Source organism: Lactuca saligna, chromosome 3, assembly GCF_052625555.1.
Source record: "Lactuca saligna cultivar CGN05327 chromosome 3, ASM5262555v1, whole genome shotgun sequence".
Classification (NCBI taxonomy): domain Eukaryota; kingdom Viridiplantae; phylum Streptophyta; class Magnoliopsida; order Asterales; family Asteraceae; genus Lactuca; species Lactuca saligna.
Genome location: NC_136419.1, coordinates 191,006,598 through 191,019,789, shown reverse-complemented (window position 1 = coordinate 191,019,789; position 13,192 = coordinate 191,006,598). Strand labels below are relative to the sequence as shown.

At 33.4% G+C, this 13,192-nt stretch overlaps 1 protein-coding gene and 1 long non-coding RNA gene across 16 annotated transcripts; one reads left to right on the top strand and one right to left on the bottom strand.

Annotated features, from left to right (window-relative positions):
* Positions 1-1,550: 1,550 nt before the first annotated feature.
* Positions 1,551-7,697, bottom strand: LOC145037665 (protein PHOX1-like). Of its 15 annotated transcripts, none has more exons than XR_013678941.1 (8): positions 7,437-7,696; positions 7,253-7,331; positions 7,121-7,175; positions 6,898-6,983; positions 2,801-6,793; positions 2,502-2,696; positions 1,848-2,208; positions 1,551-1,699 (listed from the first exon to the last, which is right to left on the bottom strand). XR_013678941.1 is itself a non-coding variant. In XM_078986362.1 (5 exons), the coding sequence occupies exons 4-5, from the start codon at positions 2,979-2,981 to the stop codon at positions 2,542-2,544; spliced, it is 336 nt and encodes a 111-aa protein (XP_078842488.1). In that variant the 5' UTR covers positions 2,982-6,774; positions 6,898-7,175; positions 7,253-7,331; positions 7,437-7,691; the 3' UTR covers positions 2,327-2,541. The 15 variants fall into 15 exon arrangements, 1 of the variants encoding a protein (XP_078842488.1); XR_013678943.1 differs by having other exon boundaries at positions 7,132-7,175; XR_013678936.1 differs by having other exon boundaries at positions 2,801-6,603; positions 6,677-6,793; positions 6,898-7,175; positions 7,437-7,694.
* Positions 7,698-8,835: 1,138 nt separating this feature from the next.
* LOC145034091 (uncharacterized) lies at positions 8,836-9,984 on the top strand. The gene is made up of 3 exons (XR_013677881.1): positions 8,836-8,898; positions 8,994-9,053; positions 9,948-9,984. It is a non-coding gene; the product is annotated as an uncharacterized LOC145034091 (long non-coding RNA).
* The last annotated feature ends 3,208 nt before the right edge of the window (positions 9,985-13,192 follow it).

Below are 13,192 nucleotides of genomic sequence, written 5' to 3'. Positions count from 1 at the left end.
AACTTGTGCTATGACCCATACCTTGGACATCTACAATCCAACTTCATGATAATATTGATTCATATCTACTTCTAACATATGACCGACTGTAGATGGTTTGAATAACTTAGTCATTCGGGAAGAATGACCTAGTTATTCTGGAAGTCAAAACATGCAAACTGAAACGGTAAGATCATATAAGTCTTCAAATTCTCCACAGTCGGTCATATGTTGGAAGTAGATATGAATCAATATTGTCATGAAGTTGGCTTGTAGATGTCTAAGGTGTTGGACATAGCAAGAGTTGCTACAGCACTCATGAGTGCTCATAAGTTCTGAGTATTGGATTCAACCCACGCTCACTTGTATCACTTCATGGAATTTATCTCGAGTGATCGTGAGACGGTAAGATCATATGAGCCTTCAAACCTAGTGATATGAGTTGTTGACTATGAGTTGGTTATACATTGATCGCACAGAAATGCATTGGTAACTCAATGTTATAAAACGTCCCTTTATGTATGATTCAAGAAGTAGTAGAACAAGAATATGAGTCGAAGTTTATCTGCTCATTCTTGGATTAGAAGCGATCTCTGGCCCCTCGATGATTTTGTGTTGACCAATTTACTAGACCCGGTCAGAACTAAATTGATGTGTTCAATTAAGTTCTATGTCAAACAAATCAGAAATCGGGAAACAAACTGTTAGACAATAAGTAAGACACTGTTCCATGTATTTGTCCGGATGATATCTAGAACTTAAGATTATATGATCACTTATCTTAAATGGCATATCATCATCATCTCAGTTCCACGAGACTTTGAAAGAGCTTTGATTACTGATCGGTTCCTGAAGTCATTCTTGCAATTATAGTTATTAGACTTATCCAAGTGAGAGACTATTGGATTAGGTATCTAAGTTCACAACTATTTCTGGAATGTATTTGACCCAATTACATGGTGCATTTTGGGTTGCATGGCATTGCAACACTTGGATAGACTAAATCAGAGAAAGGACACTTATGGTTTATTAAAATATTATAAGTCCTAATATATTAATAATATTATTTAATTAGTTTTGATCAGCAATTAATTTACAATTAATTTGGTGATCAAAAGGAGACTAATTAAATATATGGGGTTGATTGTGCAAATCATCCATTCTTTTATATTGGGCTCACTACTAGAAAAACAGCCTTTTACGACGCGTAATGCGTGTTGTAAAACGCTCAGACGACGCGCAAATGCGTGTCAAGGAAGGCCCTGTCATAATGAGAGACGACACACTTTTGCACGTCGTCTACAGACGACGCGCAATTACGATGCGCATTTACGGCGCGCATTTATGACACACAATGCGTATCACTAAAGCCGCTGTCAAGAAAGGCCATGTCATAAATGAAGATGACACACATTTTTACGTATCGTAATTTTAATTTTTTTTTAAAAAAATATATATATTTATAGATTTACTAATTTTCAAATTAAATTTGCATTTCGTATGTCATAATAGAAAATAAAATAACATATACAAAAAATACAATTTATTGCACAAAAGTTAATGTCATACAAATAATCATTCCAATAATAAACAAATGTAATACATCAAATGTGAAAGAGATGAAAGTCATCAACAAATAATAGTTGAACTACAAGAACTTGTTGCCCAACTTCACAACATCCTGAACTACTTTGCTTGACACAATGCACATCAACAAGACCTACAAATTTGAATAATGCAACCATTAGAGTTCAACTTTTGGCTAGCACTCTAACAACCCTATTGAAAAAGGATTCAATAAAGGTGGATAATACCAACAACAAAAGCTTCAATAATCACCCTGAAATAAATATATACAAACTACTTACAGTTAAATAATGAAGGGAATCAGATATGTAGGGATGCTTGGGGGAATAAATCCCAGGTATAGATGCAACCAAATGTCTGGCAACAATGTTGAAATCAAACTTAGCTAATTCCAATATCCAATGGGCTTGATCAGGAGCAACAACTAACAAAGTTGCCATGAATCCAACAACTTGAGCAGCAAAATCGGATTTTGAAGGTTGTCAAAAGGATTACCTCATCTGCATCACCCACTATTTCAGTGCTCGGTGATAAATTGCATCACCTTTGCAGTAGAGTACCCTGCCCCACAATGGAACTTCACTAGCAATCTCCTAAATGACTCCCTTAAAAGAAGAAAGAGCTTCCAACAATAGTGATTCGCTGTAATACAATAAATTGGATGGTGATCACAAATTTGGAAAATTGATAACTATCAACTAGATTCAAGTATGAAGCCAATTAAAACAAGAATTCAATCTAGTTATTTTTCCTACTTGTAATGTTCATCAAGTTTTAACTAGTTATCATTTTTTTTTTCAAATACTAATAATCATCATCTAATTCTGGGGTCAAAATTACCCTACAAAATGGAAGAAATAATTAATAAAAGAAAACCTTAATGAATAGTTAAGACAAGGGTATTTTTGGCACATGAAAAATAAAGCTAACCATACATGACTAAATCACACCAAGGGTAAAAATGGAAATCCCAATTCAACGATGTTCCACTTCCATGAGAGAATGCAATTTTGAGACGCGACACCTAAAGAGTGGTTCAAGGCGAAAAGAGGGAACACCAGTCAGCCATCTTTTAACCTCATACATCTCATTCCATGCTTGAACTATTTCATCAATTTTAAAACCAAGACCTGAAAAACACTCATACAAAACATTCAACTTTGAACTAAATATAGTAAAAATCAGAAAAGCACAAGGAATTTTTTTTAATTTACTTGAAACTTGTCTAAATTACCTGCAAAAGTTGTTCCATTTGAGCAATGATTCTTTATAATTACTGAAAGATCTGTTGGTGATGAAACCGCAAGCTCAAATGTTTCAACAACAGCAGCTAAAGATTTTTCCAATGCTGACAAATCCATTTTGAATTCACCAACAGATCTCTCATAAAGCAAAGTCCCCCATAAAATATACATCTGAGATCTCAAATGAGCAGCTTGTTCAACAGCTTCATCAGTAGACACTTCTTTCAAGCATATCAGTAAATTAAAATTGTCATAAATGCAACAGGTTAACAATAAAAAAATAATCCATATAAATTGGATACTTAAAATTACATTTAAAAAACTTGGTACAAAATTTTAGAATCATTCAGTCCTGTGTAGGAAAGGATTTGCAGGCCTGACATAAGTAAATCCCTTAAATGGGTTTTCCTTAAATTTGGGACTCGCAGCAGGGGAATCCAGAAGTAAGGGTAAATTTATCCAACAATCTTCAAAATTCACAATGCATTGCTTCCCAGCTACTTGTGGAACAAAACTTGGCTTTATTTCTCTACCCTCTAGTTTCCTCTAATTAATCAATTTAAACCAACCATGTTTTTTTTTTATTTCATCACCTCCACTTACCCCAATCCCAAGTCGCCTGCTTGAATCCTTTTGTAACAACCGAAAAAAAAAACACCATTATTAAGCAACAACTATAAGAGATGGAAATTCATAGAATTTGTGCTTATTCAAGGTAATGATACGTAAGTAATTTGACATTTGTCTAGATCAATCAAGCTTTTCTAGATTTGATTGTTTTGACCCAAAATACTGTGAAAATCCCAATTGAAAGAAAAGCACAAGTAATTTACCTCTCCACGAAGTTAAGCTAGGTCACCCAAAGAAGTCAAAGAGGTGTCATGGAACGCTGATCTACCAAGAACCCTAATCATATCAGGCTCCACCATATGCTTCCCTCCAAGTATCTTCAGTATCGTCGTTTTTCCTTTTGTTTTAGAATTCAATAAAAACTTCACGATCGATGTGGATAGAATTGAAATTGAAAAAAGGAGGACAGAAGGGGACGAACCTATCCTATTCAAGAACATTTGAAGGCATCAGGCTTAGTTGGCTACTCTGATGACTCCGTGCCTGGACTCGCTAGACCATCCGCATAAATAGTGGTGGTAGGGATGACGACCATGGTTCTTAGAGTGATACCGAAAGATTTCTTTATGAAGCATGTTAGAAGTTTTTAGGGCATAGTGCGTAAGAAGGAGTATGTGAGAAGGGTTTTTAAAAGCACAATGCAAAAGAACCGATTGATATCTTGAGATAGTGTGCAAGAGATTTAGGAGATGGTGGGGAAGAGGGAGTACTAAAATTTACATGCCACAAATAGAAGATATCAAAACCAGAGGGTGAGGAAGATCCCAGCAATCGATTCTGAGATATTCTGCGCCAAAAGGAAGATCCAAGCAACTGATTTCTACTTCGATGCAGGAAGAATCAATGACTACTTCATTTTCCATGTATATAGAATTTAAGGGTTTTATGGAGATTCATATATAGAGATGGTTGTGAATGCGGAGGAGATGGAAAAGAGGTGGAGTCACCGATGATGTTTGAGGGGGGCGGCGTAGAGTATCATTCTTAGGGTTAGGGAAAAGAGGGAAACAAAAATGTTGGAGAAAAAGGAGCGCGCGTTTCCAATTTTTAGGAATTCCATCTCCCTCCCATAGATACTAAAGGAGGCGCGCCTTTATTTAAAAAATTATAAAACGACACCTAATTTTATGTCACGTAAAAATGCGTAATCGAAATCCTTTAAATTTTATTAGAGATGACGTTTTTTTTACGAGACCCACTTTTGCGTATCATACATTCGTGCGTGTCATAAATTGTGTGTCCTTAAAGGCCTGTTTTCTAGTAGTGGCTAATGATCCATGGTTTATTGAATTGGGCTAAAACCCATAAGATGCTCCAAGGATAGTCCATGGAGGTTATAAACCCATGGATCATGGAATACGAAAAGCCATGTCAATCAGGGTTTACATTTTGTAACCTTACTTGTGACACAACTATAAAAGGACCCCATAGCTAGCAAAATCGACACTATGTGTAGAATAAGAGGACTTGCCGATTTTGAGTGAGAGTGTACTTCTCTCAAAGTTATTCCAAGAGTTTCGGTGTAGTGTGAAACATTTGAGGCATCACATTTGAGGTGTCTGGCTCACAAGGTTCTCAAGGAATCCAAGCAACAAGAAATGTATGTTTTTCTACTAGCTTTTATATTTCAAAGTTCCCATGCCATGCTAGTTAGGTTAAGAACCTTGGAAAATCAATTTTGAATGTATCTTAGTAAAACATAGATCCAAGGTTTCTAGGGTTGCATGTATACCTTAGGAGTGTTAGAATGCTCAAAACCTTCAATAACATGGTCCTATCTCAATTTGTGATGAGTTAATAGTTCCTAATCTGATTAATTAAGGTGTAAAGCAGCCACATTCCATTGTTTTGAGAATCAAATAAAAGAAAAGGACGTGGTAAATGGAATCAAATAAAAGAAAATGGTAAATGGAGTTTGCTTGTGTTGAGGTTTTTGTACTTAAGATGTACATGATTATTTTTATTTTTTGTGTTTTGATAATAATTCAGTTAATGATTTAATGGTTTGTAATTAGTTTCATCAGTTTTTGTTGATGTTTATATTAATTTATGTATATTTTTATTTATTTAAGTAGATATAAATAATAAAAATAATGTTTTTGGACATAGGGGTATTATTTTATCATTTCGTCTCGGGTATAAAAAAGCAATGGACCGGCCCTAGAGATATATATACATAAACAGTACTCCAATATACTTTTTTTTTTAATGTTTTTGTAAAGCATCAAACTTTCGTTATTTTCCATTTTACAAAGAAATCATACCTATACAAACATAAAATAGTTAGTCATTAACATTATAAAGAGGAAAGTTAAACCAATGAAGCATTGACCCGTGAGAAGATATTATTGTTCGTATAATATGAGGAAATATGATTACAAAGACAAAGACAACCATAAAAATATCAGCCAACTAAAATAAAAATATGAAAAAAAAAAAGAATATGCTTAAAATGAATGAAAGAAAGCAATTACTATGTATCAATCCATCATCGATAATTAAGCAGCTCAAATCTTAAATAGATCGATAAATGCCTTTGCTTTATTTAATAATAATTAGAAAAGGACTTAGAATAGAGCCTTGTAATCGTAAAAAAATTATTAAATAAAGAAAATGTGAATTTCACTTTAAAGCCATTAATTATCAGGTGGTGCTCTAATTTCTTATAAATGAAATTTTACTGTATTATTCACAACACAGACAGAAACACCCTGTTCCCACATCAGGAACAAGCATTATATGACTTTTGAAGATACGTAGAGACTACCTTTGGAGGTTATTTTGTCAGGTATCCTCTAAAAAGTATATGAAGATGATTATGTTTATTTATTGAGAAAGTGAATTAAAAAAGAAACATATATCATTAATGATTAAATAGAAAAAAAAAAAAACACATAGGAAAATACGTTTGTGTTTGTTGTTGTGCCTCGGTGATCCATGGTTAATAATAACCATAATTCTTGATAAAAATATAATTTTTTTTAACAAAATAGTCATTTAACCATTAAAAGTGTTGGGTTTTAGGTAATGCTTAAAAAGGGATTTAGGAATGACTCATGTAAAAATAAGTATAACTTCCTCCATTGGTATCATGACTCCTGAGATATTTCTTTTGAAAACATTAGTGTCTTGAGAAATTTCTTCCATAAAGCATCAGATACTCCTGCAAAAAAATAACTCATGGAAAAAGTAAACTCAAGCTTGAAAGCACCAGGTAATATTATGAATCACTATACCTTTCTCCACCAATACATTACTCTTTTGGACTCTGCATCCAGAATTGATAGTAGTATCCATTGTAGCTTTTTGATTAAGAAGCGTCTCCTAGGGTTTCCTACACAATCCCAAATTTTCTATAGAATCGAGTATAAGATACAGGGATAGGGCATAAGCATGTCATAGTTTTGTAAAAAAGAAATAGCAGAGGAGAAAGAGAAAGATTTCTTGGTTTGAATACCAGTAATTTTGTAATGCTGAATTAAATTGGAGAGACAATGATTCTTCCTCCAATCCTTCAGATCCCCATAAAAATATTCCACCTCCCTATCATAGCCAAAAGGGCAAAAAGCCTGGTGAGAGGTGGGTATTGATGGTGCTAGCGGCTGAGAAAAGGATTCCCCAAATTAAACCTATAGCTAATTACAACTCATAAAAGTGGATTCGTCGTGATTTTAATATACCACAAACTAACATATTAAAAATTAACTTGTTCAATCTTCTATCATCATATTCATCCTACAGTAAATAAATAAAAAGCTTATTAGATATCATGAGTTCAAGCAGCATATGTGATGACGGTGATAACAACATACATATGCAACGGAGGGTGGCAGCGGTGGTGGTGTAGTGTTTTGTTACTCGGAAGACTCGGTTGTTTCAACCCACACATACCTTTATGATGAAATCAGATCACAAATAATTAGGTAACAAATAGGTATATCAAACTATAATACAACATAATCCGTAGAGATTAACATCAAATTAGGTTTTACGTACCTTTTTTCTTGAGCTTCCAACTAAAATCGTGAAGAAAAACAATGAAATCATGAAATTGTGAAGAAAAAACTTAGCTCGCCAATATATTGTGAAGGAAATGAGAGAATGGATGCAATATAAATCATATATTTAATGTTTGACTGATTCAATTGGCTTAGATTGAAGCTAAGGAACGATTGAAGTTCGGGGCATATGAGTTCATTTGTTAAAGGGGATAAGAGTGAGATATAATAGGAGATGTTACTATCTTATTTTACTTTTACATTTTGTTGACCGAATAAGTAAATGCATAAAGTTATTATATATTACGCTTTAAGAGTTATATATCTCTTAAAATTCAGCATTTGAGGTTAAATGCTTATATATATATATATATATATATATATATATATATATATATATATATATATATATATATATATATATATAGAAAGGTTCAAATGTTTCTTACAATAATTGTGTGCATGTATGGACCAATGAAAATTTTTGAATAATTTAATCATTAATTAAATTAATAAGGGTACATTAGTAATATTATACATGTGCATTAATTAATATCCAAAATTAACAATTGATGGTTTTTATTTACCTATTAAAACCCTACCCCACTAACCCTAATTCCATCTTCTCGTCTCTAATTCTTTCCAACACATAGAATAAGGGGTGTTTTTTTAGCTTTTGAGAGGGCAAAAGTCATTTTAGGAAAAGTTGCAAATAGTCAGGTTTACCTAACTTTTCAAAAAAGTTCATTTTCTGTATATATAAAAGTAGCTTTTACAAGATCTATTGATTTTACCAAACATCTTTTAGATTTTTATCTTTTCCTAAAAGCTAAAAGATGTTTTAAAAGATAAAACAAACACCCCCTAATGGTCCTCATCCAGATCGACACATTAGTCTCTACTTAAGAACACCACCACCGAAGCAAAATCACCGCGTTCTCTTTCGCCTCACACTTGCACTTTACTTTTTGTCTCTCACGTTGCTCCTATGCTTCCTACATAATCGCCATCGTCGTCTCGGATCACCATCAACTATTACTCAACTCAGTCACTCACACCTCCACACCGTCGCTATCCTCAGTCTCTCACAAATCCGGTTTCGCTCCTACCAGTCGCTCCTATTAGTCGCTCATACCTCCGGTATCACTCCCCTCTGACGCTCACACCTCCGGTCGATCCCTTCAGGTAATATAATCAGTCACCTAGGTTCTTTCTTGTAAGTTTGCAATTTCATATTTTTATTTTCATTCTTGTAATTTGTCTGTTGAATCGGTGATTTCATTTGTTTGTGTGATTTTGATTGTGAATCTGTGAGTTCGATACATGTTGTTATTATGAGTTTGTTACTCTACAGATTTTTTTGAGTTTGGTACTTTTGTCTAATTAAATATGTTATTGTTGAATTGGCCGAGCTTCAAGATAAAGAAGTAGTAGATTGCACAAATATATATTTACTGAAGGTATTGTACCCTAGTTCATACATCTTTTTTTTGGAAAAAGTGTTAGAATCTTGATGGAAAATGCTTATTAATCTATTGTTTTGATAACATTTCAGAGAGCAAATGATCTTGTTAAAATCAAGATTCACCCCACATGAATGATAAATGGATACAAAGTAAGTGTTACAATCCTTGGTGAAATTGCAGTCAAGTCTAAAATGTTAGTGGTATTAAATTAATTATGCGTTTAGTTTAATGATTATTTAAGACTATTTTATGTTGGATGGTTTTGGTTGTTATTTGTCAATTTTTTTACTAAGGATTAAACTCCATGATATGACACATAATTGTTTTTATTTTTCAGTATCTTAGTTACAACTTCAATTATATTTGTTGACATATCATCAAACAGTTATAATCTTTCCAATAGATGATTCATTCCTTAAGAATATTATGCAACAAGTATATTATTCTGTTAAAATATTCAACAACGAATGTTATATTCTGGTAAATAATCTACAAAAGAATGCTAAGATTTTAACCAGCGAGTGTAGGTAAATCTAGGGTTTCAAAATTCATTCTTCTCATAACATAGATCTGTTTACCTCACTAATTCATACCATATTGTGTATATACTGATGGGGTTGATTTCATATGCCAACACAGTAAATTAATTTTTTTTATTACGAACATAGAAAGGTTTGATATCGTATGCCAATATAGATTGGTGAAAGCTACTCATCTTGTTCTACAAAATTGTTTAAAAAGGTAATTAATTTGTTTGTGTATTATTTTTGTTCAATTTGTGATTTTTAATTCTAATTTCTATTGTCCCTCGTTATTGTGTCTTTGGAATCCAAAATTATTTTAGTAGTAAAGATGATACTTTTGAATGTATTCTATGTATTCTGTTAGAATATATTCTGTCAGAATAAAATCTATGTATTCTTCCAAAAAATATTCTATGTATTCTCTCATATTCTATGTATTCTAATAGAATATATAAAGTGATAATTAATTGCAAGTAACATGTTTTTAACCATTATTAGTTTTTGTTGTATTTATGATAGGAATGGCTGGAAAAATGCGTTGAAGACCTAATAGGAATAACTTAAAGAATGAATAAAGTTTGATCATATTCAAATTTTAATAATGTTGTTATTTTTTAAGAATTTTATTCATTTTTGTTGATATTCTTTTAGAATATATATAATTATATTAAGATGTATAAAACTTTTAGTCTGTAAGAATATATATGAATTTATATTTAAGTTCTGATGTATAAAAATATATTAGAATCTTGTTACTTTTCAACATCAGATTCATGAATTTTGTTGTTCTTCAATAATATTCTCATAGAATAAAATTCTAAAGACCATCATTCTAACAAAAATAATATTCTGACAGAATAAAATCGCTTATGTTTACAAATTATGTTAGAATTAAAACTAAATTAATTAAAAAAAATTCAATTTTTAAAATTAGGAGAATTAGTTATCCCTAAAAATCCGAAATTTTCTATTTATAATTGTAGTTAATTTTACAAAATACCCTTTTGCTAAAATTTGTGTGATTATATGGTATATGGTATCCTATTGTAATATCATACACTCTCAAATCATGTCCATTGATTAATTCCACCCGTTGGTCCAGATCTGTGCATTCTGACACACAATAGTTAGTAAACACAAAATAACCTAAGCATATATATATATACACACACACACACACACACACACATATATATATATATATATATATATATATATATATATCATTTGCCCATCTAACGCTACAACATACCGGCAGCAACAGGGTATGCATAACCATAAATGATTATATGACAGAGAGGTACAATCATATATGATTATCCATGTTTATACGTATATGCCTAATCATTAATGATTATACATATATGTCTGTTCACAAATTGACTAATCATAAATGATAATTACGGTTAGTCATAGAAGAGGTGGTTGTGACAAAGGTGGCAGTGATATAAGTGACAGAGGTGATAGTGATTAGGTCAGTTGGTGTCAGAGGTGGTGGTAGTGTTATGGTTGTGATGGTGGGGATAATAGTGGAGGAGGAAGGAATGGGCGGTGCTATATAATAATTTATGATTATAACAAACCTATCGCGCTAGTATGCCAGAGGGTTAGAGCGACAGATGTGAAATATATGGCTAAGGTTGAATCTCATGATCTCTGTTTTATTATTAATCGAACCTACCTACCTACCTACCTATATATATATATATATATATATATATATATATATATATATATATGTGTGTGTGTGTGTGTGTGTATATATATATATATATATATATATATATATATATATATATATATATATATATATATATATATATATATAATCTAAAGCCCCTTTATGACCAGGGTACTATTTATAAGGGTTAGTTTACTCTACCATGGTCACCGCTTCATCATTCTATTGTTATTCCATGACCTCTCGATTTTTCTTCTCAATTAAGCCCAAAAAAACTCTCACCACCACCGCCCAATAGGTGATCACTCACCACCATTAGGATCTTACTATATCTCTTCCGTCATGCATATCACTATTGTATCCAACTGTCATCAGGTAATATGGTGCATCCAACCGCCATTAAGTATTTCGATTTGCTACCTAGAAACTAGCATTTGGAAAATTTGAAGGAAAACCCATGTGTGGTGTTTATGGTGTACGAAAATGGTGGTTTAGCTGATGATGATGTTGAACAAGGTATTCGGTTCCTTAATGTTTCCCTCTTCCTTTCCTAGGTAGCATTATCCATTGAAAAAGAAATGCTTATATTGATTGTAATATACATCTCTCTCTCTCTCTCTCTCTCTCTCTTTATTTTTTTCTTCTGATCAACTACACCTCCACCTCCACCTCCAACTACCTCTCCTGTGTAATTAGGGTTTCTATTGTAGAGGTTGCAATTGAAGAGAATCTATAAAGAAATTAAACACAATTTCTGGTGTCGATGAGAGATCTAGCTAAGTTTGAGGGTTTTTCACCTGCTCAACCATCATCTCCACCGTCTCTCTATTAGTGATGCCCACTCTCACTGTCAAAATCGTATATAAATTGTATCCATTGATCTAGAAATTGCCTGGCAGTGTGGAACTACGAAGTTTCCACCAGACCACAAGTACATCAGTGTAGTTATCCATGGTGTATCTGAAGACAGACCGTCGGCCAAGGCGTAGAGCTCACCGGCTTCAGTGCCGACGATTGCTGCGATTATTAGGGCCAGGGTCAGATGCATGTTACGAGGTATGGAGGATCTGTTTTACTATTACTTGGACTTCCAGTTTTGGGGATTCCCTACTCAACTCATCTTTGTCTCATTTTTCTACACCTCCACCTCCGCTTCCTCCTCTATCGATTCTTCAAGTGACAGCCTGGCGATGAGGTCGTAAGGTCGTATAATCCATATTTGTAAATATGGGTGAAATAATTATAAATTGAACATTTTTTCTAAAAAAATGTTATGGAATAGAAATATTGATTGTTTGAAACTTTGAATCTTTTTGCAGGTGCAGTGAAACATCCCAAAAATAGAACCCACAAAAAATTTCGTTTTTAAAACATTATTAAAACCATCAACCATCATAAGAAAAATCATAATCATGTATCATCAAACATCATAGTATCTGTCTCAACTCAAAATCCCATATCAAATCATCAGAGTGAACTCCCAGGTTGTGACTGTGGTGTGTGCCACGCGATCAACTCGAGCCCTTCCTTTTACTAGTGGAAGTACTTGTAACCAAAACTGAAAATTGTAAGCACAAAGCTTAGTGAGCTCCCCCAAACTACCACATACCATACACACATAGCATGCAATTAGGAGATACGGGCCCCGCCCACACTTTACTAACTAGGAGATACGGGCCCCACCCACATTCTGCTAGTCTTGAGGTACGGGCCCCACCCACACTCAACTGTTAGAGATACGGGCCCTGCCCACACTCAACTACTATACTGACATACAAGTATCACACAGAAACAAGTATACTAAGTCTATCATTCAATCATGAATCATATTGCAAACATCCTACTAAGAGATACGGGCCTCGCCCACACTCAACTAACTAAGAGATACGGGCCCCACCTACACTCAACTAATAATAAACTCATACTACGAGCCGACCTTGGTGCCTTATACCCGTTCTTACTGAATGGATACTCACCTCGCGTGTATGACTGCTAAAACCCTAAGTGAGAAATATCTAGCTGCTGCTCCGGTGGTTCTTTGGCTATAATTCCCACAATGGCACTTAGTGTAACGCCTCGATTC

Bases quoted from the DNA above. Each gene is read 5' to 3' on its own strand.
- LOC145037665 (XM_078986362.1), bottom strand. From the start codon at position 2,981: ATGTATATTTTATGGGGGACTTTGCTTTATGAGAGATCTGTTGGTGAA. The intron at 2,697-2,800 runs GTAATTTAGACA...AGTGTTTTTCAG, and splicing joins AAATGGAACAACTTTTGCAG to GTCTTGGTTTTAAAATTGAT.